This window comes from Macrotis lagotis, chromosome X (assembly GCF_037893015.1).
Source record: "Macrotis lagotis isolate mMagLag1 chromosome X, bilby.v1.9.chrom.fasta, whole genome shotgun sequence".
Lineage (NCBI taxonomy): Eukaryota > Metazoa > Chordata > Mammalia > Peramelemorphia > Peramelidae > Macrotis > Macrotis lagotis.
The window spans coordinates 670,640,391-670,664,679 of record NC_133666.1 but is presented as its reverse complement, the minus strand read 5'-3'; the positions used below and the strand labels follow the sequence as shown (position 1 = coordinate 670,664,679).

The 24,289-nt window shown below is 40.0% G+C and overlaps 1 protein-coding gene across 1 annotated transcript in view; it reads left to right on the top strand.

Annotated features, from left to right (window-relative positions):
* The first annotated feature begins 9,256 nt into the window (after window positions 1–9,256).
* The window catches only part of LOC141501545 (P2X purinoceptor 7-like), a 42,786-nt gene continuing 27,753 nt past the window's right edge, over window positions 9,257–24,289 (top strand). The window contains exons 1-4 of the mRNA XM_074205608.1: window positions 9,257–9,512; window positions 11,104–11,248; window positions 15,512–15,580; window positions 22,353–22,425. Coding sequence (XP_074061709.1) covers window positions 9,355–9,512; window positions 11,104–11,248; window positions 15,512–15,580; window positions 22,353–22,425 — 445 coding nt within the window. The 5' untranslated portion in view covers window positions 9,257–9,354. The remainder of the gene's footprint in view (window positions 9,513–11,103; window positions 11,249–15,511; window positions 15,581–22,352; window positions 22,426–24,289) is intronic.

Here is a 24,289-nt window from a genome sequence, read left to right as displayed (position 1 = left end):
AAAGCTCAGGATTATACTCCCTATACCCCAGAAGCAGAGCTCAACAATCAAAATGAGCAAAAACAAACAAAAAAAAAAAACACTAAAAGACTGCTAATTATAGAAAGTTACTGTAGATAGAGATGACAAAAATGCCACCTCAGGAGCAGAAAAGAGTGACATTATCTACATGGAAAGTCTCAAAGGAGTCTAGGATTTGGATTCAAATTCAGAACCTCATAGGACAGCTTAAAAAAAAATTTAAAAACCAAAGAAGACAAGAAGAAAAATGGAAAAATAAATGAGAGTTATGCCCATCAATTGGAGAAATGACCAAGCAAGTTATGGTATATGATCGTGATGGAATACTATGTGCTATAAGAAACAAGAGTTGGGAAAAATATAAAGAGACTTGGGAAAAAATAAAGAGACTTGCATGAACTATTGAAAAACAAAATGAACAGAATCATGAGAACATTGTATACAATAACAGCAATATTATTTTAAGATAGACTTTGAACAAATGTTATTTTGACTATTATAAATATGCCAATTAACCATAAAGGATATATGAAGACATTATCTACCGCCAGAGAGAAAAGTGATGAATAGAAGTCTGTAAAGAATAATTTTACATACATACACACACACACATACACACACACACACACACACACACATACACACACACACACAGACACATTCCTATTTGTGCCTAAGGTCAGCCATCTCTAGGATGCAGGTGGGATATGGGGAAGGGGGAGGCACGGGTGAAGCAAAAAGGGAAAAAATAAATTTACATGGTAATTTTGTTGTTATATTTGAAAGGAATAGCAAGTCATGTCTAGTAGTTTAATGTGATACCATCTTTTTTATTGTATTATGCTATGGAAATGCTTGTTTTATTCCTTAAATAAAATAATGTTTTTTTTGGTTTTTGGGGGGTTTTTTAGGTTTTTGCAAGGCAAATGGGGTTAAGTGGCTTGCCCAAGGCCACACAGCTAGGTAATTATTAAGTGTCTGAGACCGGATTTGAACCCAGCTACTCCTGACTCCAAGGCCGGTGCTTTATCCACTATGCCACCTAGCCGTCCTAAAATAATTTTTTAAATAGACAAATGTTACCTCTCCTATTAACTTTAATAAATTTAATAAATGGGCTTTAATAAAATGACTGGACCTGTTTTCCAGGTACTGAAAGAAGCTACCTTGGCCCCTGGGCACCTCTAAGTCAAGAAGAGGAAAGCCCCATCTTCCTCAATATTCCCAGAGATCAGTTGCTTAACTTCTCTGATGCCTCTGGGAAAATGCTTTAGTTCCAGAGAATGAATGAAGGAGGTCTTGGCTTTGATAGATTGGGAGGAGGTGAGTCTTCCTGTTAAATGGAATCACGTAACCATAAAGTTCAATAGAGGGGAGTGGGGTGGTGCCATCCTTCAATTGTCCCCTGTTGGCTTTAAGCCTACGTTTCTCTGTGTCCAAGTTACTTAGCATTCACCCCTCTACCAGTCTTCATAGGTGAAACAGATCATAGAATTTAGAAGTGGAAGGGATTTTGGGGGGAAGAGGGGTTGGACCTGAGATTTCATTGGAACTCTTAGTGGGAAACTCTGGTTCTGCTTCCATCTAATTCTGTGGTCTTTGGAAAATCCTTCTTGGAGGGATCTTCTTCCCTTCACAAGCTCAGTTTGAAATAAGGGGGGTTGGATTAGATGGTCTCTTTAGACCATCAGGTCCCATGGGACTTAACAGTCTCTTGGTTCATGAACAAATTCTTCAATTCAGTTGGAAAAGAAGTTTGGGACTGACTGGATTCAAACTGGACACCCTTAAAAAGCTGAACCTGCCAACCCTGGAGTCAACAACACAAATTGATGCCTTCACTTGTTGAATTGGGTTTAAGGGGTTTAAACCCAACTCAACACAAGTCAAGACACCACTCTCCTGGTGGCATTGGTCTTCTTTGAAAATAAACAATAGTGATGAGGACAGTGACAATAATGACAACAACAATGACAATGACAACAACAAAACAGTTCTGTCTGTGTTAGAGTCAAGGACAAACTGGAGATAGAGGCTTAGCTCTACAAGGAGCCTTGCAAAAAAATCACATCATACTTGAAGGAAATATCTTGAAAATTCATCAAAAGGACTAACAGGAATTCCCTTTGCCTCATGTGCTCTCTAAAATTGAGTCCACCTTCCCCTGGACTATGGGAGACTGTTTCATAAACGTTTAGGGGGGTGTTTTGTACCAACTCTTTCTACTAAACTATCTTAATAAATTTGTGGTTGTTCAGATATTTTTTTCTCATTGTCTGACTCTTCATGATCCCATGATGGAGTTGTTGGCCATTTCCTTCTTCAGCTCATTTTACAGATGAAGAAACTGTGATAAACAAAGTGAAGTGACTTGCCCAGGGTCACACACAGCTAATAAGTGTCTGAGACCAGATTTCAATTCAGGAAAATGAGTCTTCCTCATTGCAGACCCGATATTCTATCTGCTCCACCTTAGTAAATCCTGCTTTCTAAATCCTGAGTCTGGCTAACTAATTGATATCCATTGATAATCATGGCAGGACTTAGCCTAGGCTCATCAACTATATAACATTAGCATTAAAAAGACAAGAGTTGTCTAGAGTCAGTCCTGATGGGACTGTGGTTATATTTTGGGGCAACCAAGTTTTCAATGGGAGGGTGAGTTGGGATATTTGTCTTAGAAACCTGTAAGAGTGAAGTGATTTGGAGCAGCTAGGTGATACAATGGATAAAGCAACAGCCCTGGAATTAAAAGTATCTGAGTTCAAATCCTATCTCAGACAATTAATACTTAACTGTGTGACCTTGGGCAAGTCACTTAACCCCATTGCCTTGCAAAAACCAAAAAAAAAAAAGAATGCAGGCTTTTCAAGATGAATAAATTGCTTTAGATTGCTTTGATCTCTCTGATTCCCAGCCAGAGTATATATGTGAAAAGGATCTCTAGAAACTAAACTATTAGTAAATTCATCATACACATGATTTTTTTACACATATCATACTGATCAGAATAAAAATCATAATTCTCTTTTACACTTAGGACAATCATTTTAGGAAAGACCTCTGCCATGCTTCTCCTTCGTTCATGGCTGGATGCTCTCCAGTATCCTCCTCTTCTCTTATTATATTGCCTTTACACAGGTCCTCTTCCTCCAGGAATATGTTGGTGACTATTTAATAACCAAGTTTATTCTGCATTGTTCACATTTAAGTGTCTGAGGTCAAATTTGAACCCAGGTACTCCTGACACCAGGACCAGTGCTTTACCCACTATGCCACCTAGCCGCCCTTCATATGTGGTATTCTAATTCAGTTTGTGACCTAAAGGGCTCCTTATGTTTCTTTTTGAGTTTGACACCTCAGACCTAGAGAATCAAAGACTGGATGAGAGACAGAAAGAACTTGGGACACTATAGTTGCCTTCAAGCATTTAAAGATTTATTCAGTCATATCTAATTCTTTGGGATTCCAATTGGGATTTTCTTGGAAAATTTACTGGAGTAGTTTTCCATCTCCCTCTCCTGCAGCTTTTATAGATAAAGAAACTGAGGCAAATAGGGTTAAGTGACTTGCCCAGGGTCACATGGGTAACTTGTAAGTTTCTGGATTTGAACTCAGGTCTTCCTGAGTTCAGGCCCAGAATTCTAACCATTTAACCACCTAACTACCTCTCTTGAAAGGTCATCAAGTTAAAAAAATTAAAAAATTAGCCTTGTTTTCCTTGGACTCAGGAGGCAGAACTAGATACAATATGGGGAGGTTGCAAAAAGGAAAATTTAGTTTGAAGTCAAGAAAATCTATTTAGCAAGTAGAGCTGCCCCAAAGTGTCACAACAACCCCCAAATGTAATGCATCTTCTACATCAGAGATGGTAGGAAAATCTAGATGGTATATTATAGAGAGGACTGGCATTCAGATATAAATTGAATTAAATGACCTATGCCATTTAATCCCATTCTAAATCTCTGTGACTCTTTAGTTGGGAAGTATCATCTGTTCCCATCAGATCAATAGTCTGGTCCATAGTGGGCTCCATATTTTGAAAATAATATCAACCCTCTGGGTATCATCAACAGATGGAGAACTAGGAAGGTGGCATACCATCAGATCTTAAGGTCATTGCCCCTCACACCACACCTTAACACCTCAATCTGTATTCCCAGAAGAAAGGCAGCTCCTTAAGGAAGAACCAAGGTTTCCATGCCAGGCAAGGGCAAAGTGGTGCCACTGTGGGCCCTGCTGCCCATCCCTACTCCCAGGAAGCAGCAAGTATCTGAAGGAGCTCTACTATCACAGGAAGGAGGGTCCCTGTATCACCATTTTATCCCTATTGGAGGAGCTGGCCCTCTCCAGGTTCACATTTCACTTCATCTTGCTATACCAAGGAGCTCTGCTGGTGATGGATGTGGTCACCTTGAAAGACCAGTTCTGTCACTATGCCGCTACATCAATTGACACTTTGACTTTGAGGATATGGCAGGCTTGCCCATCTTCTCAGATGCTGCCAATAGAAGATTCAGGAGTCCCTTCCCAAGGAGAATGGTGGTACAGTGGTTTCAGGGATCATCAGCCAAATACACACATATGAGAACTCCTAATATTAAGGAAATCACAAATTCAGTCTTCAACCTCATCCCTAAGTACAAGAGATAACAAGATATAATAATCTCTGTCTCCAGGGAGCTTAAATTCTACTGTGGGGGGGGGGGGGAATGGGGAAGATTGTTTAGGTATTTAAGTTGTACACAGATAAGTAGAAAAAGAAGAATAGATCTAATTAGATCAAGGACAGTGCTGGGGGGGAGGGGAGTATGGATAGCTTTACTAAGGAGATGGCCCCAGAGAGCAGCCTAGAAGGATGTTAAACATAAATTTTCCTTTTTATTGGGAGGGGGTATAGTCTCATTTTCCTGTGAATTCAACTTTTAATTAATTAGAGACTAATAAGAAAAGAGAGATATGGTACTGTGCTGGGTGCTAAGTAGAGACAACTGATGTGTCTCTCAACCACCAGTTTTCATTTGAAGGTCTGAATATTCAGTCCTTTTGAGACACTCATGAATAAACAGTTTTGACCATATAACCCTAAGTTGGCCTCTTTGGTTTCCTGAAATTTTCTTTTGAATAGATTTTGCAGGTTTTAAATAAGTTCCTTTCTGTTTCATTACCACCTCTGATTTCCTGTTTTCTAAGTTACATAACTAAGATAGGCAGGTTAGATCTTGGCTTGTTCAAGTCCCTGGGTTATGGATTTAAGGACTGCAAAGGACCTCAGAGGTCATCTTATCCAAATTTCTCATTTTACAGATAAAGAAACTGAGGCTATACCTAATAAGTGGTAAAACTGGGATTTGAACCCAGACAAAAACATTTCCTGTCCTTAAGAAGCTCATATGTATCACAAGATACATACAGAGTAGATGGAAGGTGATGATATTTGTTCTTTGTTCTTGAACAAGATCATGCTAGGAAAGTGATGCATGTGAATTGGATTTGAGTGAGGGGAAGCTATGCTAAGTGATGGAATACTATGTGCTATAAGAAACAAGAGTTGGGAAAAATATAAAGAGACTTGGGAAAAAATAAAGAGACTTGCATGAACTATTGAAAAACAAAATGAACAGAATCATGAGAACATTGTATACAATAACAGCAATATTATTTTAAGATAGACTTTGAGGAAATGTTATTTTGACTATTATAAATATGCCAATTAACCATAAAGGATATATGAAGACATTATCTACCGCCAGAGAGAAAAGTGATGAATCGAAGTCTGTAAAGAATAATTTTACACACATACACACACACACACACACACACACACACACACACACAGACATACACACACACAGACACATTCCTATTTGTGCCTAAGGTCAGCCATCTCTAGGATGCAGGTGGGATATGGGGAAGGGGGAGGGACGGGTGAAGCAAAAAGGGAAAAAATAAATTTACATGGTAATTTTGTTGTTATATTTGAAAGGAATAGCAAGTCATGTCTAGTAGTTTAATGTGATACCATCTTTTTTATTGTATTATGCTATGGAAATGCTTGTTTTATTCCTTAAATAAAATAATTTTTTTTTGGTTTTTTGGGGTTTTTTTAGGTTTTTGCAAGGCAAATGGGGTTAAGTGGCTTGCCCAAGGCCACACAGCTAGGTATTATTAAGTGTCTGAGACCGGATTTGAACCCAGCTACTCCTGACTCCAAGGCCGGTGCTTTATCCACTATGCCACCTAGCCGCCCTAAAATAATTTTTTAAATAGACAAATGTTACCTCTCCTATTAACTTTAATAAATTTAATAAATGGGCTTTAATAAAATGACTGGACCTGTTTTCCAGGTACTGAAAGAAGCTACCTTGGCCCCTGGGCACCTCTAAGTCAAGAAGAGGAAAGCCCCATCTTCCTCAATATTCCCAGAGATCAGTTGCTTAACCTCTCTGATGCCTCTGGGAAAATGCTTTAGTTCCAGAGAATGAATGAAGGAAGTCTTGGCTTTGATAGATTGGGAGGAGGTGAGTCCTCCTGTCAAATGGAATCACGTAACCATAAAGTTCAATAGAGGGGAGTGGGGTGGTGCCATCCTTCAATTGTCCCCTGTTGGCTTTAAGCCTACGTTTCTCTGTGTCCAAGTTACTTAGCATTCACCCCTCTACCAGTCTTCATAGGTGAAACAGATCATAGAATTTAGAAGTGGAAGGGATTTTGGGGGGAAGAGGGGTTGGACCTGAGATTTCATTGGAACTCTTAGTGGGAAACTCTGGTTCTGCTTCCATCTAATTCTGTGGTCTTTGGAAAATCCTTCTTGGAGGGATCTTCTTCCCTTCACAAGCTCAGTTTGAAATAAGGGGGGTTGGATTAGATGGTCTCTTTAGACCATCAGGTCCCATGGGACTTAACAGTCTCTTGGTTCATGAACAAATTCTTCAATTCAGTTGGAAAAGAAGTTTGGGACTGACTGGATTCAAACTGGACACCCTTAAAAAGCTGAACCTGCCAACCCTGGAGTCAACAACACAAATTGATGCCTTCACTTGTTGAATCGGGTTTAAGGGGTTTAAACCCAACTCAACACAAGTCAAGACACCACTCTCCTGGTGGCATTGGTCTTCTTTGAAAATAAACAATAGTGATGAGGACAGTGACAATAATGACAACAACAATGACAATGACAACAACAAAACAGTTCTGTCTGTGTTAGAGTCAAGGACAAACTGGAGATAGAGGCTTAGCTCTACAAGGAGCCTTGCAAAAAAATCACATCATACTTGAAGGAAATATCTTGAAAATTCATCAAAAGGACTAACAGGAATTCCCTTTGCCTCATGTGCTCTCTAAAATTGAGTCCACCTTCCCCTGGACTATGGGAGAGTGTTTCATAAATGTTTGGGGGGTGTTTTGTACCAACTCTTTCTACTAAACTATCTTAATAAATTTGTGGTTGTTCAGATATTTTTTTCTCATTGTCTGACTCTTCATGATCCCATGATGGAGTTGTTGGCCATTTCCTTCTTCAGCTCATTTTACAGATGAAGAAACTGTGATAAACAAAGTGAAGTGACTTGCCCAGGGTCACACACAGCTAATAAGTGTCTGAGACCAGATTTCAATTCAGGAAAATGAGTCTTCCTCATTGCAGACCCGATATTCTATCTGCTCCACCTTAGTAAATCCTGCTTTCTAAATCCTGAGTCTGGCTAACTAATTGATATCCATTGATAATCATGGCAGGACTTAGCCTAGGCTCATCAACTATATAACATTAGCATTAAAAAGACAAGAGTTGTCTAGAGTCAGTCCTGATGGGACTGTGGTTATATTTTGGGGCAACCAAGTTTTCAATGGGAGGGTGAGTTGGGATATTTGTCTTAGAAACCTGTAAGAGTGAAGTGATTTGGAGCAGCTAGGTGGTACAATGGATAAAGCAACAGCCCTGGAATTAAAAGTATCTGAGTTCAAATCCTATCTCAGACACTTAATACTTAACTGTGTGACCTTGGGCAAGTCACTTAACCCCATTGCCTTGCAAAAAAACAAAAAAACGCAGGCTTTTCAAGATTAATAAATTGCTTTAGATTGCTTTGATCTCTCTGATTCCCAGCCAGAGTATATATGTGAAAAGGATCTCTAGAAACTAAACTATTAGTAAATTCATCATACACATGATTTTTTTACACATATCATACTGATCAGAATAAAAATCATAATTCTCTTTTATACTTAGAACAATCATTTTAGGAAAGGCCTCTGCCATGCTTCTCCTTCATTCATGGCTGGATGCTCTCCAGTATCCTCCTCTTGTCTTATTATATTGCCTTTACACAGGTCCTCTTCCTCCAGGAATATGTTGGTGACTATTTAATAACCAAGTTTATTCTGCATTGTTCACATTTTCTTCATCACTTTTTTTTTTTAGTTTTTGCAAGGCAAAAGCGTTGAGTGGCTTGCCCAAGGCCGTACAGCTAGGTAATTATTAAGTGTCTGAGGTCAAATTTGAACTCAGGTCCTCCTGACTCCAGGGCCGGTGCTCTATCCACTGTGCCGCCTAGCCACCCCCCTCCATCACTTTCTGAAGTCTAGTCAATCAAGATAATAAATCAAGGGCTGATTTATAGAGCTTGTCATTTTAAGAGATAAATGATCACATTTTAAATTTAACAACCATGTCTCTCCAGCTAACTCCAGTATATCCCCATTTCCTTTAGCTCCCCCTCCCTCTAGTCCCCTATTTATGTTGTCTTCCCATGAGAATGGAAACTCCTTAAGGTCAGGGATTTACCTTCTTTCTTATATGTTTATATATTAACACAGTAATTTTCCTCTTTCTCTCTTCTCTCTCACTCTAGCCATCCATTTCTCTCTGACATATCTATCTCCTTTTCTCAATTTATATATAATCTATCCAACCATCCCATCCATCTCTCTTTCACATATCTCTGACTCTCTCTCTCCCTGTCTGTCTCTCTCTGTCTGTCTGTCTCTCTGTCTCTCTGTCTTTGTCTCTGTCTCTGTCTCTCTCTGTCTCTGTCTGTCTGTCTGTCTGTGTGTATGTGTGTGTGTGTGTGTGTGTGTGTGTGTGTGTGTGTGTGTGTGTGTGTATTTGTGTGTTGTGGTCTAACCAGGGCAGAGTCCAAAGGGTATCTATCTCCCCTGCTAGATATCTTATTCCTACTTAAACAAAACTGAAAGTTCTCTTCAAAATCATGCAAATCAAAAGAGAATCATTTCTTAATTGTTCACACTGCACCTGATTCTGTCAGCCCACAAAGTATAAAAGATAGCACTGCAAAATCCCATCCCTTATCACCATTGACTAGGCAGGCAGGCATGCAATCTTCTTTCCTGAGGGAAATGAAATGCCAGAGGGATTGGTGCTATTCCAGTAATCTGTTCAGTATTAAGACTGGGAAAGTGGTTGAAATTCAGAATGTCTGGTATGGAACTCTGAAGTGGGTCATTTGTGTAGTCATTATCATCTACATTTGGTAAGTCTGAAACCATTTTCCTTGTAATAATCCAAATGACCTCTTCAACCTTATCTTCTACTCCCCTGTCCCAGTCACTCCTTTCTTCACTATCTTATCCCCCTTTTTTCAATACTTTTGTCTTTTTTTCATCTGGTTCATTCTTCCTTAATGCCTTTTTTTCTTATCCAAATCCTATTTCCCAAAGTCATATCTCACCTGCTTAATGAATGTCCTTAACTATTCCATCCCACAATGACTTCCCTCTCCTTAGAGATCCACTACAAGTTGGCATAATGCAATGGTCCACCTTGGTGGTCACTCTGAAGTCTAACGGACTTATTACTTGATAAATTCTTTTCCTCCAAAAGTAGTGCTGGGCACAAAAGATGTTCAATAAACAATTGTGGAGGGGGTGGCTAGGTGGCACAGTGGATAAAGCACCGGCCCTGAAGTCAGGAGTACCTGGGTTCAAACCCGGTCTCAGACACTTCATAATGACCTAGCTGTGTGACCTTGGGCAAGCCACTTAACCCCATTGCCTTACAAAAAAACCTAAAAAATAAACAAATAAACAATTGTGGAATAACTGAATAAATGAAATTAAGTCAAATGGCGATATCTACCTTATCTGACCATCCATTTTCCTGCCTATAAAATAATATAATAAAATATATGACTGTGTATTTATATGTAGTTTTATTTTATATATTTTTATTTTTATAAATTTTACAAATATCTTTATTTCTTTATGTAATATAGAAATATATTTATATACATATATAACTATTTCTATAATTGAATTTATGAATATTTAGATATTTATATGATAGAATGTTTGCATATTTATGAATATTTATATATTTATATGATTGGATATTTGTGGATACTCATATAATTAATATTTATATTAAATGTCTATATAAAAGCTAGTTATTATTGGTAGCCATGTGAAATTTATTCAAGATAATGAGGGGAGGAGGCACTAACAGCCAGGAAAGATCAGGAAAGACCGCATGTAAAAGGTGAGTTGAGATTTGAAGAAACTAGTGATTCTAGGAGGTGGAGATGAGGAAGGAATGCATCCCAACCATAGGCAAGAGACAGTTAAGTACAAAGACCTGGAGATGGGAGATTGAGAATTCTGTGTGAAGAACAGGAAGAGGGCTAATTTGGCTAGTTTTCTTAAGGAGCTTGCATCCTATTGGGAGATATAATATGTATACAGATAAATAAAGTCAAAGAACTGGATGTAATAGGAAGGAGATATATAGGAGAGAGGTTATAACTGCACTGAATTTTGGTGCAAAGTAAATAGAACATCAGTTCTGGAGCCAGGAGGACCTGAATTCAGATCTGACCTCAGATACTGACCTAGACATGTGACCTTGGGCAAGTCATTTAACTCCACTGTCTCACAGCTCCCCCTCCTTCCAAAAAAAACTTGGATTTCAAGATGTGGAAATAAGAGAAGGGAGTGCATCCTGGGTAGGTATTTGTTGAATGAAGGCGAATTAGCCTAGAAGTTTCATTAGTCTAGGAATCTCTTACTTTCTTCCTCTTTTTGTATAATTTGGATACTTTATTTGTCCTTTCTTCTTGCCACATTCAGCATGGGTTTGTGGAGTGAGAAACTGTACCAGCGCAAGGACCCCCTTATAAGCTCTGTGCACATCAAAATTAAAGGAATAGCGAAGGTGACCGTAGAGAATAAGACCAGCGTGTGGGACACAACAGATTGCACTTTTCCCTTGCAGGTGAGCATCCCTGAATTTCCATGCATAAGAATTGGGGATCTCAGGTATTACCTTTCTTATCCCTGAGATTTTTTTTTAAATAACATTTTTTCAATTAACGAGCATTTATTTTCTATTCTCATTAAAAAAAGGAAAAAAAGGAAAAAACAAACCCCTTATATCCAAGATGCATAGTTATTCAAAACAAATTCCCACATTGACCATTTGTCAAATTGCATTCTGTTTTGTATCCTGAACCTACCATATCTTTGGTAGTAAGTAGCCAACATTCTTCATCAATGGACTTCCAAAATCCTGTATGGTCACTGTGTTGATCTGAGTTCATATTTCAAACTTCTTTGTCCTTATAAAATATTGCTGCTCATTTTATAAATTGTTCTCATTCTGCTCACTTCCTTCTGGATACATTGATTATAGGTGTTCCCCAGGTTTCTCTGAAACCACTGCTTTTATCCTTTCTTATAGCACAATAGCATCCTGTACTATTCATGTACCATAATTTGTTCAACCATTCCTCACTTGATGGACAACCCCCCAGTCTCCAAATCTCTGCTTCCACAAAAAAGATGCTATCAATATTTTTATTCATATGGGTCTTATACCTCTTGTACTGATCTTTTTGGGTAGAGGTCTCTTTAAGGTTATCCCTGGATTAAAGTCTATGTGGCTTAAAGACTTTTGAAAGTATCAAAAGGGGCAGCTAGGAACTGCAGTGGATAGGGCACCAGCCCTGGAATCAGGAGGACCTGAGTTCAAATGGGGCCTCAGACACTTAATAATTACCTAGCTGTGTGGCCTTGGGCAAACCACTTAACCCCATTGCCTTGCAAAAACCTAAAAAAAAAAAAAAAAAAAAAAAAAAGGTATCAAAGTTCATACATTTCCACCTAGGAGCCAGAGCATGAAGGTTAACTATGCCCCCCTGAAAAAAAACCCCAACTCACCTGAACAGGAAAGAAAAAAGATAAGACTATCAACCCTGAAACAAATGACCAAAGAACCATAGCTGCTCTGCAAACTTCTATTAATTATAAAGAAAAAAAAACCAGAGAGTTCACACAGAGTTCACAATCACAGTTAACTGTAAAAAATAAATTAAATTAAAATTTGAAAAACCAAAGTGGTTATAAGCAAAATAATTTTCTCTATTTCATTAGAGGAGGGAAGTTAGACATATATGTGAATGGGGGGGCCTCTATTAGGAGATTTGCTAGTTACTTCACAGAGATTTGTAGTACTGACAATAAGGAGTAACAAAAACAAAGAGATAAATTTGATTCATGGCAGGAATTCATGCCTGAGCTCAGAGACCACCTGGTGCTGATGTGAACCAATTCTGGGGTTGGAGATCATCCAGAGGGGAATGTAAAGGCTTGGTGTTTTGCTGGAGACACAGGTTGCCCTCTGAGACTTACCTCTGGAAAAGAGTGTGTCATCTAATAGTAAAAAGAGAAGAGTGATCTGTTCACTCAGGCCCAGACAATGGATTACTTACAAAAGAATTCTTCACCTGACTCTACCTCTTACCACTTCCTTTATTTTATTTTTTATTTTTTTATTTTTACTTTTATTTTTTTAGGTTTTTGCAAGGCAATGGGGGTTAAGTGGCTTGCCCAAGGTCACACAACTAAGTAATTATGAAGTGTCTTAGGTCACATTTGAACTCAGTACTCCTGACTCCAGGGCTGGTGCTTTATCCACTGCGCCACCTAGCCGCCCCTTACTACTTCCTTTAAAATAAAGTTAATTTAGGGGCAGCTTGGTGGAACAATAGATAGACCACCAACCCTGGAGATGGGAGGACCTGAGTTCAAATCCGACCTCAGATACTTGATATGTATTAGCTGTGTGACCTCGGGCAAGTCACTTAGCCCCATTGCCCAAAAAAACATAGACTTTATTATAAATGACTTAATTTACAGAAGGACCTTCATTGAAAAATATATTTAACTTGAAAAGAAAAGAACTTGGTCATTGGAAAATGCTGTGTGACCTCCTTCATTTCTTCCACCAATATTTTATTTTCATTTTTTTGGTTTTTGCAAAGCAATGGGGTTAAGTGACTTGCCTAAGGTCACACAGTTAGGTATTATTATGTGTTTGAACTCAGGTCCTCCTGACTCCAGGGTCAGTGGCTTCTACCAACATTTACCACATGCCTACTTTATAGTAGCACACTCTGCTGGGTTGGGAGGCTAAGGATGGGTTAAACACAATCCTGCCCCTACCCTCAGGGAGTTTACAATATAGCCTCTGGATATGAGCCTGGACCTGGAGTCAGGAAGAAGTTGGTAGGAATCTGGTCTCATTCACTTGCCCAGCTGCCTGTCCCTGAGCCAGTCACTTGCCCTCTGCCTACTTCAATTTCTTGATCCCTACATGAGGTGTTGGTCTAGAATCTAGACTCAATAAAGTCGAAAGTCTCTTCCAAACTATCTTTGATAGACTATCACTGGGTCAACATAGGGCATACTGTGCTCCTTTTCTGAACTTGACTAGGGTGCAGGCTTAGGGGTCCTATGGTTGATTATATGAGAAGGGTGGGATGCCACTTTTCTTCCAACCCCTTAGGGTCATGCCCAACCTCCAGTGACCCCAGCTCCTATTTTTTTTATTAGGGTGTTGGGGTTTTTTTTGCCGGACAAATGGGGTTAAGTGGCTTGCCCAAGGCCACACATCTGGATAATTATGATGTGTCTGAGGCCAGATTTGAACCCAGGTACTCCTGACTCCAGGGCCGGTGCTTTATCCACTGTGCCACCTAGCCGCACCCCCCCCCCAACTCCTATTTTGGAGACTTCTGCCGGTACATGGCTCTGCCTCTCTCTACACTAGGCTATCTGTCACTCTGCTTTTCCAGATTTGTGCTTCTTTGTTTTGTTTTGTTTTGTTTTGACTTTTGTAAGGCAATGGGGTTAAATGACTTGCTCAAGGTTACACAGGTAGGCAATTATTAAGTGTCTGAGGCCGAATTTGAACTCAAGTCCTCCTGACTCCAGGGTTGGTGTTCTATCCACTGAGACACCTAGCTGCCCCTAGACTTGTGCTTAATGAAAAGACTCACAACTTGCTTCAAGAAAGCTCCAACCATTACACCCAAAGGGCAACAAAAATGTGCATACTCTGATCCAGCAATACCACTACTGGGTCTTTACCCCGAAGAGATGATGAAAAAGGGTAAAAACGTCACCTGAACAAACATATTCATAGCAGCCCTGTTTGTGGGGGCAAAGAATTGGAAATCAAGTAAATGTCCTTCAATTGAGGAATGGCTTAGCAAACTGTGGTATATGTATGTCATGTAACACTATTGTTCTATTAGAAACCAGGAGGGGGGCGGCTAGGTGGCACAGTGGATAAAGCACCGGCCTTGGAGTCAGGAGTACCTGGGTTCAAATCTGGTCTCAGACACTTAATAATTACCTAGCTGTGTGGCCTTGGGCAAGCCACTTAACCCCATTTGCCTTGCAAAAACATAAAAAAAAAAAAAGAAACCAGGAGGGATGGGAATTCAGGGAAGCCTGGAGGGATTTGCATGAACTGATGCTGAGTGAGATGAGCAGAAGCAGAAAAGCACTATATACCCTAACAGCAACATGGGGGTGATGATCAACCTTGATGGACTTGCTCATTCCATCAGTGCAAGAATCAGGGACAATTTGGGGCTGTCTGCAATGGAGAATGCCATCTGTAACCAGAGAAAGAACTGTGGAGTTTGAACAAAGCCCAAAGACTTTAATTTAGGGGGGAAAAAACCCATTATCTTATTATGTAATTTTGCTATCTCTTATACTTTATTTTTCTTCCTTAAGGATTTTTCTCTCATCACATTTAATTTGGATCAATGTATACCATGAAAACAATGTAAAGACTGGCAAATTGCCTTCGGGGGAGGGGGAGGAGGGAAGCAAGATTAGGGGAAAACTTGTAAAATTCAAAATAAATAAGATTTTTGAGAAAAAAAAGAATAACAGAAGTTTCACAACCCATTGCCTTGTCATCCTTTGTCCTATGATTCTGCTAACCATTCCTTTGGATTTCCTTCACCGAATTACCTGTCTGCATTTGCATTGCCTTCCCTTATAGGATGTAGTACTTGTAAACCTATACCTTTAGGAGAATTTCTGAAACATAGCAGGTAATTCATAAATTTCTTTGCATTGATGATAACATTTCTATTATTATTATTATTATTATTGTTATTGACAGAAATAAAAATCTAAATCTACTCATTTGACATTTTGGTGTTCTTTTTCTCTTCAGGGAAATTCATTCTTTGTGATCACTAATTTTCAGATCACAGAAAACCAGACCCAAGGGATTTGTCCCCAGGTAAGGGAGATTTGGTGGGGGGAGGTTGTGGGGGGGAGGGGACTGATAATGAACCTGTCCAGGAAGATCTGGTAGACTCAGAAAAGATTGTAATCTGGAACCAAAAGTAACACCAGCTTTCATGCTCTCCGAAGAGGGTGGGGTGGGGGTGGGTGGGTATGTTCAGAAGTCTTTTGCGGGGAGAGGGGGAAGAGGTGAGAGAATATTCAGGAAATGGGTATGAGGCACTTCAGATACTCAAGGAAGGCAGAACCGGGCTTTCTTTTTATTAATTATAGTCCCTCCATTTAGCCTAGTGCTTGATACATAGTAGGTGCTTAATAAGTGTTTATTGGATTGGAATAAGGGCTAACTTGTGATTTCCCAAATAGAGGAAATTCAGCAAGGCAAGTCGGGACCATCTTAGAAACAGTCTGAGAGAGTAGCCTTAAAGTGTGGAGAATTTGAGTAACTTGTCTAAGGTCACGCAACAAGTTCTGTATTGGAGATAGGACTTGAACCCATGTCTTCTTGTCTCTGAGGTCTACAAATGCTCTCTCTTTTGCATTATCTCTCTCTCATCTCATCTCTCTTTATTTCATCCCTCTCTCTATAGCATCTCTCTATCTCATCTCTATTCATTGTATCTCTCTCATTTCTCTTAGTTCATCTCTCTCTATCTCATCTCTCTATCCCATCCCTCTCTATCTCATCTCATCTTTCTCTCTATCTCATCTCTCTGTCTTCCCCCTCTCTCCCCTCTCTCTCTCTTCCACCTCCTTCTCTCTCTCTCTCTCTCCCTCCTCTCTGTCTCCCTTCTTCTTCTTCTTCTTCTTCTTCTTCTTCTTTTCTCTCTCTCTCTCTCTCTCTCTCTCTCTCTCTCTCCTTACTCAGATTCAGCTGAATTAGGGGCCTACAACCCAGAGGTAAACTGAGTCTCAAGTGCATGCTCTGAGCGGGTCAAGGAGCAGGAAGCTCAGGCCTGCTGTCACTCCTCTCCAGAAGAGGGGATGACTGCAGCAATCAGTGACTTTTATAATCTACTGCAAGAACTCTAAGTGCCCTGTGTACAAGTTGGTGGAGATCAAGGTTCTTTTGAGTTTTAAGGGCATGGGATCAGTTTTATTTATCAATAACAGAACACCTGGAAGGACCATAGAACAGAATCTTAAGTGCAAATATGATCTCATCTGAGCCTGGGCACGTGAGACTATCATTATCTCCATTTTACAGATGTGTAAGATGTGTGACTTGTCCAGAGTCACATAGCCAAGAAGGATCTTGGGGCAGATTTGAACTTGGGTTCACAGTAGCTAGAGTAATAGCCTTGAGATCTGAGGTCAAATACAACCTCAGATATTAACTAACTGTGAGACCCTAGACAAGTCACTTAACCCTGGTCGCTTCAATTTCCTCATCTGTAAAATGAGATGGAGATGAAAATGGCAAAACACTCCAGTATCTTTGCCGAGAAAGCTTCAAATGGGATCATGAAGAGTCAGACACAACTGAAAACGACTGAACAACAAGAAGGGATAAGGGCTAGACCAATGATTTCATTAGTGTAACTCTTGGGTATAGAAATTCCTTCTCCCAATGAAGGATACCTCCTTTTCAGCAACTTGCAATCTTAGCGTTGTCCACAGTCTTGAAAAGTCAAGTGTCTTGCCCAAGATCAACAGTCAGGTTGTATCAAGGGCAGAATTTTATTCTAGGCTCTGACTTTGAGGCTGGTTTTCTATCTATTATAACAATAACTATTTATTATAACACTATTATAACAATACCTTTTATATAATACTTTAAAATTTGCAAAATGCTTTACAATATTATCTTATTTCTATTCTCACAACAAATATAATTATTATGCCCATTTTACAGATGAGAAAACTGAGGCAAGCAGAGGTTGAGACCCCCATCACCACCAACCAGCATCACACAGCTACTGTCTAAGGATTTAAACTCAGTTCTTCCTGACTCCAGGCTCAGCACCATTTAGAAACCTTTCATATGACAAATTAAATTATTATAATGGGGGCAGCTAGGTGGCATAGTGGATAAAGCACCGGCCCTGGAGTCAGGAGTACCTGGGTTCAAATCCGACCTCAGACACTTAATAATTACCTAGCTGTGTGGCCTTGGGCAAGCCACTTAACCCCATTTGCCTTGCAAAAACCTTAAAAAAAAAAAAAGAAAAGAAAAAAATTATTATAATGAACAATTTAAAATGTATTGTTTAAATCCTGGGAATTTCCTTTATTTCTTCTCCCTTAATTATCCTATCCCTCTACCCATTTTAGATTTTGGTCATTTGATTTTCATCAACTCTTACTTTTATTTAAATTTGTTGTGGTTCATCAATCTTAAAGGATTTTTACAAAGAACTCATCTATAAATTATTAATTAGTTAGAATTGTATTGGTTTCTCCTTAAATCTGATCATTTTCTTGTGCTTGCTATTAGTGTGCATTAATTTACTGACCTCTAATTTCTTTTGTCTGTAAATGCAACTCAATATTCTTTCCCCTTTTTGTATAAGTGTTTGACCTGATAGATTTGCCTTGCTAGTTACAACAACTAAGCTAGAGCTTAGTGCTCTAACCAATTTTAATGGATCCTGACTCTATTATCCATTATTTTAACTCTCCCTTCAGGTCTGATATCAACCACAGATGTTTATATCATTCCATCTCTTCTTTTTTCTAAATAATTGATTGGTCAGCTAGGTGATGCAATGAATACCAACTCTGGAGTCAGAAAAACTTGAGTTCAAATCCAGCCTCAGACATTTACTAACTGTGTCACCCTGGGCAAGTCATTTAACCCTGGTTGCCTCAGTTTCCTCACCTGTAAAATGAGCTGTAGAAGAAAATAGCAAAACACTCCAGGGTCTTTGCCAAGAAAATCCCAAATGGGGTCACGAAGAGTCAGACAGGACTAATAAACAAAATAACAATGTCATTGATGAAAATGCTAAGTAACATAGAGCTGGGACACTCCACTGGAGACTTCCTTAAAGACATTGAACCATTATGGATTACTCTTCAGCTTCCAATCAGTCCTAAATTCTTCTGATTGTTTCATTTATTTAACCCACCTCTCCATATTTTCTATAAACTAGTCCTCCTATTCATTATCTCCCTGACTTTCTCCAGTCATCACAGAAAGAAGCCATCCCAAAACTTTTTAAAAATGAATAAATGGGGGGGGCGGAGCCAAGATGGCGACACAAAGGGATCCAGTCTTAGGAGCTCTCTGATAAAAACTCATAAACTAAGGACTCTAACTAAACTTTTGAGAGACAGAACCCACAAAGGGACCCAGTGAGGCAGTTCTACTCAAGGTAACCTGGAAAAGAGCAGAAAGGCTCTGCTCCCCGGGGTCGGAGGGGTGGCCTGCCAGAGGGGTGGCCCACCAGAGCCAAAGAACCTCAGCCTCCCAGAGGCAGCCCCAGGGCGCTGGGAGCAAGAGCTCACAGCAGCGGGGGAGTCTCCTGAGCTGCACCCCGGGGGAGCACCAAGCACAAAGTGGGGGAACAGCGGGGGACCTCTGCCAGAGCAAGCACGTGGAGCCCAGCCCCCAGGGCACACAGCAAGCAGCTTAGTCTTTCAGCAGCCCAGACCCTGAAACAGAAGCAGGCAGAGCCAGTAAGCAGGAGCCCCCAGGGCATGAGCCCATTGAGCTGAGGGAGAGGAGTGAAGAGAGAGACTGCTGACTCTGTCCTCTGCCCCTGGAACAGGACTCTGGGGCTCTGACCACATTCAGATCCTGATCACAGTCTAGGCCCCCCCAATAAAACAACAGGGCCCCCCCACCTCGACCCCGTCGCAGAGGGGGGAGCTTATGGTCATTCACAGACCAGGAGGGAGGACAGAGCCTCACACACTGAGATCCTTGTGGGAGTGTCCCAAAAGATCAGGAAGCACCCCAAAAAACAGGCTTAGGCTGAGAAAATGAGCAAGCAAAGAAACAAGAGGAAGACCATTGAGAAATATTTTGCAAATGAGCCCAAGAAGGATCAAAATACTCAGTCTGAAGATGAGGAAGCACAAGCTCCTGCATCTAAAGACTCCAAGAAGAACAGAAATTGGGCTCAGGCTATGATAGAACTCAAAAAAAGACTTTGAAAATCAAATGAGGGAGTTGGAAGAAAAACTGGGAAAAGAAAGGAGAGAGATGCAGGAAAAACATGAAAATGAAGTCAGCAGCTTAGTCAAGGAAATCCAAAGAAATGCTGAAGAAAATAGCATGCTAAAAATCAACTTAGGTCAAATGAATAAAACAGTTCAAAAAGTTATTGAGGAGAAGAATGCTTTAAAAAGCAAAATTGGCCAGATGGAAAAAGAGATAAGAAAACTCTCTGAGGAGAACAAATCCTTCAGACAAAGAATAGAATTCAGGGAGATTGATGAATTTACCAGAAATCAGGAATCAATACTACAAAACCAAAAAAAATGAAAAATTAGAAGAAAATGTGAAATATCTCATTGAAAAAACAACTGATATGGAAAACAGACTTAGGAAAGATAATTTGAAAATTATTGGAATACCTGAAAGTCATGATCAGGAAAAGAGCCTTGACATCATTTTCAAAGAATTGCTACAGGAAAATTGCCCTGATATTCTAGAAGCAGAGGGCAAAATAGAAATGGAGAGAATCCACCGATCCCCCCGAGAAAGAGATCCCAAAAAACCAACCCCTAGGAATATTATAGCCAAGTTCCAGAACTCCCAGGTCAAAGAGAAAATATTACAAGCAGCCAGAAGGACGCAGTTCAGATATGTGGAGCTGCAGTCAGGATCACACAGGACTTAGCAGCAGCTACATTGGAAGCTCGTAGGGCTTGGAATACAATATACCGGAAAGCAAAAGAGCTTAGAATGCAGCCAAGAATGAACTACCCAGCAAGACTGAATGTCCTCTTCCAGGGAAAAAGATGGACTTTCAATGAACCAGGGGAATTTCAAATGTTCCTTTTGGAATGGCCAGAGCTGAACAGAAGGTTTGATCTTCAGATACAGGACTCAGGTGAAGCATGGAGATTGGAGGAGAGGGGGGAAATATGAGAGACTTAATGAGGATGAACTGCATGTATAGAAAAATGATACTGATAATATTCATATGAACCGTCTCAGTTAATAGAGCAGGTAGAGGGAGCTTTTATAGTTGAAGCACAGAAGAAAGCTGAATTCGAAGATAAAATATGGTGTAAAAATGGAGTCAATAGGAAAAAAAAGGGAAATGGAATGGGAGAAAGAAAAAGGAGAGGGAGAATAGTCCAAGCTATTTCACATAATAAGATTTTTTTTTCTTATTACAATGAGCTATTGCAATGATATGGAAGGGGGGAGGCAAGGGGGAATGAGGGAACCTTTGCTCTCATCAGAGGTGGCTAGGAGAGGAAACAGCAAATATACTCAATGGGTATAGACAACTGGAGTAAGAAGGAGCGGGGAGCAGGGGGAAGGGGTGGGGATGTGAATAAAGGAGGGGAGGATGGACCATGGGGGGACAGTGGTCAGATATAACACATTTTCTTTTTTACTTCTTGCAAGGGGCTGGGATTGGATGGCCTGCCCAGGACCATAGGGCCAGATGGATTCTGGGCCTAAGGGGTGGTATGGGGGCTCAGGGCTTCTTGGCCCCAGGACCAAGATCTGTCTGCTGCGCCACTCAGCGACCCTACAGCAGAGTCAGAGTGAAAGGAGAGAGAATATATAGTACATGGTAGTGCTCATGGCTCCAGGGCTGGTGCTTCGTCCATTGCGCCACCTGGCCATACCTACAATTATTACTATTATTTTTTTTTAATTTTAATTTTTTTCTCTCCCCTTTACTTTTTCACCCAAGCAAGTCTATCTATATTCATGGGGGAGGGGTATTTTGTTTACTTGTAAACAAGTATATTTTATTAATGTAAAAAAAACATTTGTACAAAATGAGAATAAAAAAATAAATTTAAAAAAAATGAATGAATGGGGGGTGGCTAGGTGGTACAGTGGATAGAGCACCAGCCCTGGAGTCAGGAGTACTTGAGTTCAAATCTGGCCTCAGACACTTAATAATGACCTAGCTGTGTGGCCTTGAGCAAGCCACTTAACCCCATTGCCTTGCAAAGACTAAAAAAAAATGAATGAATGAATGGATAAGTGAATGAATAAAAAAAAATTTATTATGTAGTGAACACTATGCTAAGGCTAGGGATGCAAATGCTTACTTTCTAACACAGGGAAATAACACAGATAGGGCAGCAGTGACCCAGGAGGGGTGTATTTGTTTTTGAAGTCACAACAATGGTGAGTGAGCAGTGGAGTTGTAGATGGACACAGTCACACTTGTGGCAGTGGCAGAACTGATTTGTTCATGCGTCCAGAATTGAAAATTGAGCCTGGGGAAGAGTCCATCCATGGCAGCAAGATATGGCTGGGCTGTAGAGCAAAGGATAACTAATGACAGCCTAAATATAATGGGCCATGCACACTCTTTGGTCCTGGTGGAAGGTAAAAGTGTGGGAGGATGACCTTGGCCTAAGAGGTATGTCTTAAAAAGTAGCTGTTTCCATAGCCCTTCATAAAGTTTGTGAAATACTGTTTTACACAGCAGCCCTATGAAGTTGATGGGACAAGTATGGTATCCTCATTTTCTAGGTAATGAAGAATTGAAGACTGTCATAGGGCAAGTAGGACTTGAAGCCAGTACATCTGCCTCCAAATCCCATGCTTTTCTCTCTATTAAAGGATGGTTGACTAAGGCTTTCACTCATGTCCTCTTGTTTTGTCGTTTTCTTCACAGTATCCCTCCAACTGGACTTGCTGTTCTACTGATGATGATTGCAAACAGGGAAGAATTGAATTCCTGAACAAAGGTACGTGTTATTTCCAGTTCTGAAGAACTGGAGTCCAGTAGGATAAAGGAACTCTCATTTTAGTCATACCAGCGACTCCTACTTAAGCACCTGTCTAGATCCAGAGTCCTCAGTCTTCTTCTTATTGTTTAGCCATTTCGGTTGTGCCCAATTCTTTGTGACCAAATGTGGGGTTTTCTTGACAAATATACTGGAGTAGTTTGCCATTTCCTTCTTCAGCCTATTTTACAGATGAGGAAATGGAGGCAGAGTTAAATGATTTGTCCAGGGTCACACAGCAAGTAACTCTTTGGGGCTGGATGTGAACCCAGATGTTCCTGGCACCAGGCCCAGATGTCCTACCCAGATATCCAATATATTATGGTTCATCTATCACTCAAATCTTACTCTAATGCCACTTCTAGGGATCCCTGATTTCTCAAAGGCAATGGCAGGAGAGTACAATGTCTAAAAGAGAATGAGAGTTCCTTGAGGACAACCCCTAAACCAGTGCATGCTACCTATCTAAGGGGCCCAACACATGCTTGAAGGAATGTTCCATTCGTCCAATAGAACGTAAGCTCCAGGAGGGCAGAGACTTTTTGCTTTTTGTATCACCAAAGTCTGGTATAGAGTAGACAATAAATACTTGGAATCTAAATCAAAAATACTTTATAATCTATAATAACGTGAGTGTTGCTCTCTTACTATTAATATCAAGAGACACATAAATCAGGAAAGTTCAACCCTTGCCAGAAGGTTCATCAGAGTGAGTATCTAGCACAAAATCTACAGGGAAGAGAGATTCCTACTTAATATTCCTATTTATTAAATGTTAGTTGATTGACTCATTGACCTAAAGCTTAGTGAAATCCTCCAGAAGCAATTTTATATGAATGGAAATGCCCTGATTGTATCATGCTTCCAAAGACTGCAGAACCTGCTAAATGAAAGTGAATGCAGCCTAACCAGAAAGGGGGTGAGGGACAATGCCAAAACTGCTGCTTTGGAATCCAAGAACCCTAGTTCAAATCTCAGCCCTGCCAGTTTGTTACCTCTGTGAGCCTGGAATCACAGATTGAGGGCTGGATGGGACCTCTCTGGGTCATTTGGTTTGACCCTCTCATTTTGCAGATAAGAAAACTGATACATTAAATATCTTGACCAAGGTCATTACACATAGATAACCAGTTAAAAATGGTAGGGTAGGGGTGGCTAGGTGGCACAGTGGATAGAGTACTGGCCTTGGAGTCAGGAGTACCTGAGTTCAAATCCAGCATCATGTGGCCTTGGGCAAGCCACTTTAACCCCATTGCCTTAGAAAATCTAAAAAAAATAAATAAATTTTAAAAAATGGTAGGGTTGTAGGGGCAGCTAGTGGCACAGTGGATAGAGCACTGGCCTTGGAGTCAGGAGTACCTGAGTTCAAATCTGACCTCAGACACTTAATAATTAACCTAGCCTTGTGGCCTTGGGCAAGCCACTTAACCCCATTGCCTTGCAAAAACTAAAAAAAAAAAAAAAAAAAAAAAAAAAAATGGTAGGGTTGGACTCAATAGCCCCCAAAGACTCAAAATCTACATTCTCATGACCATCAAACTATTATTAATAAATCATCTGAACCAACCTATTGCCTCTGGGCTTGGAAATGTCTATAATCAACTGTGGAAGTCTTTTTTGTCCTCTGAGTCCAAAAATAACAAAAGAAACAAAAAAAAACAGTAATTTATTCTAAATAATATAAAAGTAACATTCAAAGGAAGAAAAGTTGTACTAATTTGACTTCCTTATAAAAAAAGGAAGGAGCAACTAGGTGGTGCCATAGTAGATAGAATGCCAGATCTGGAGTCAGAAGACATGAATTCATTTTAAGACTTATTGGCTG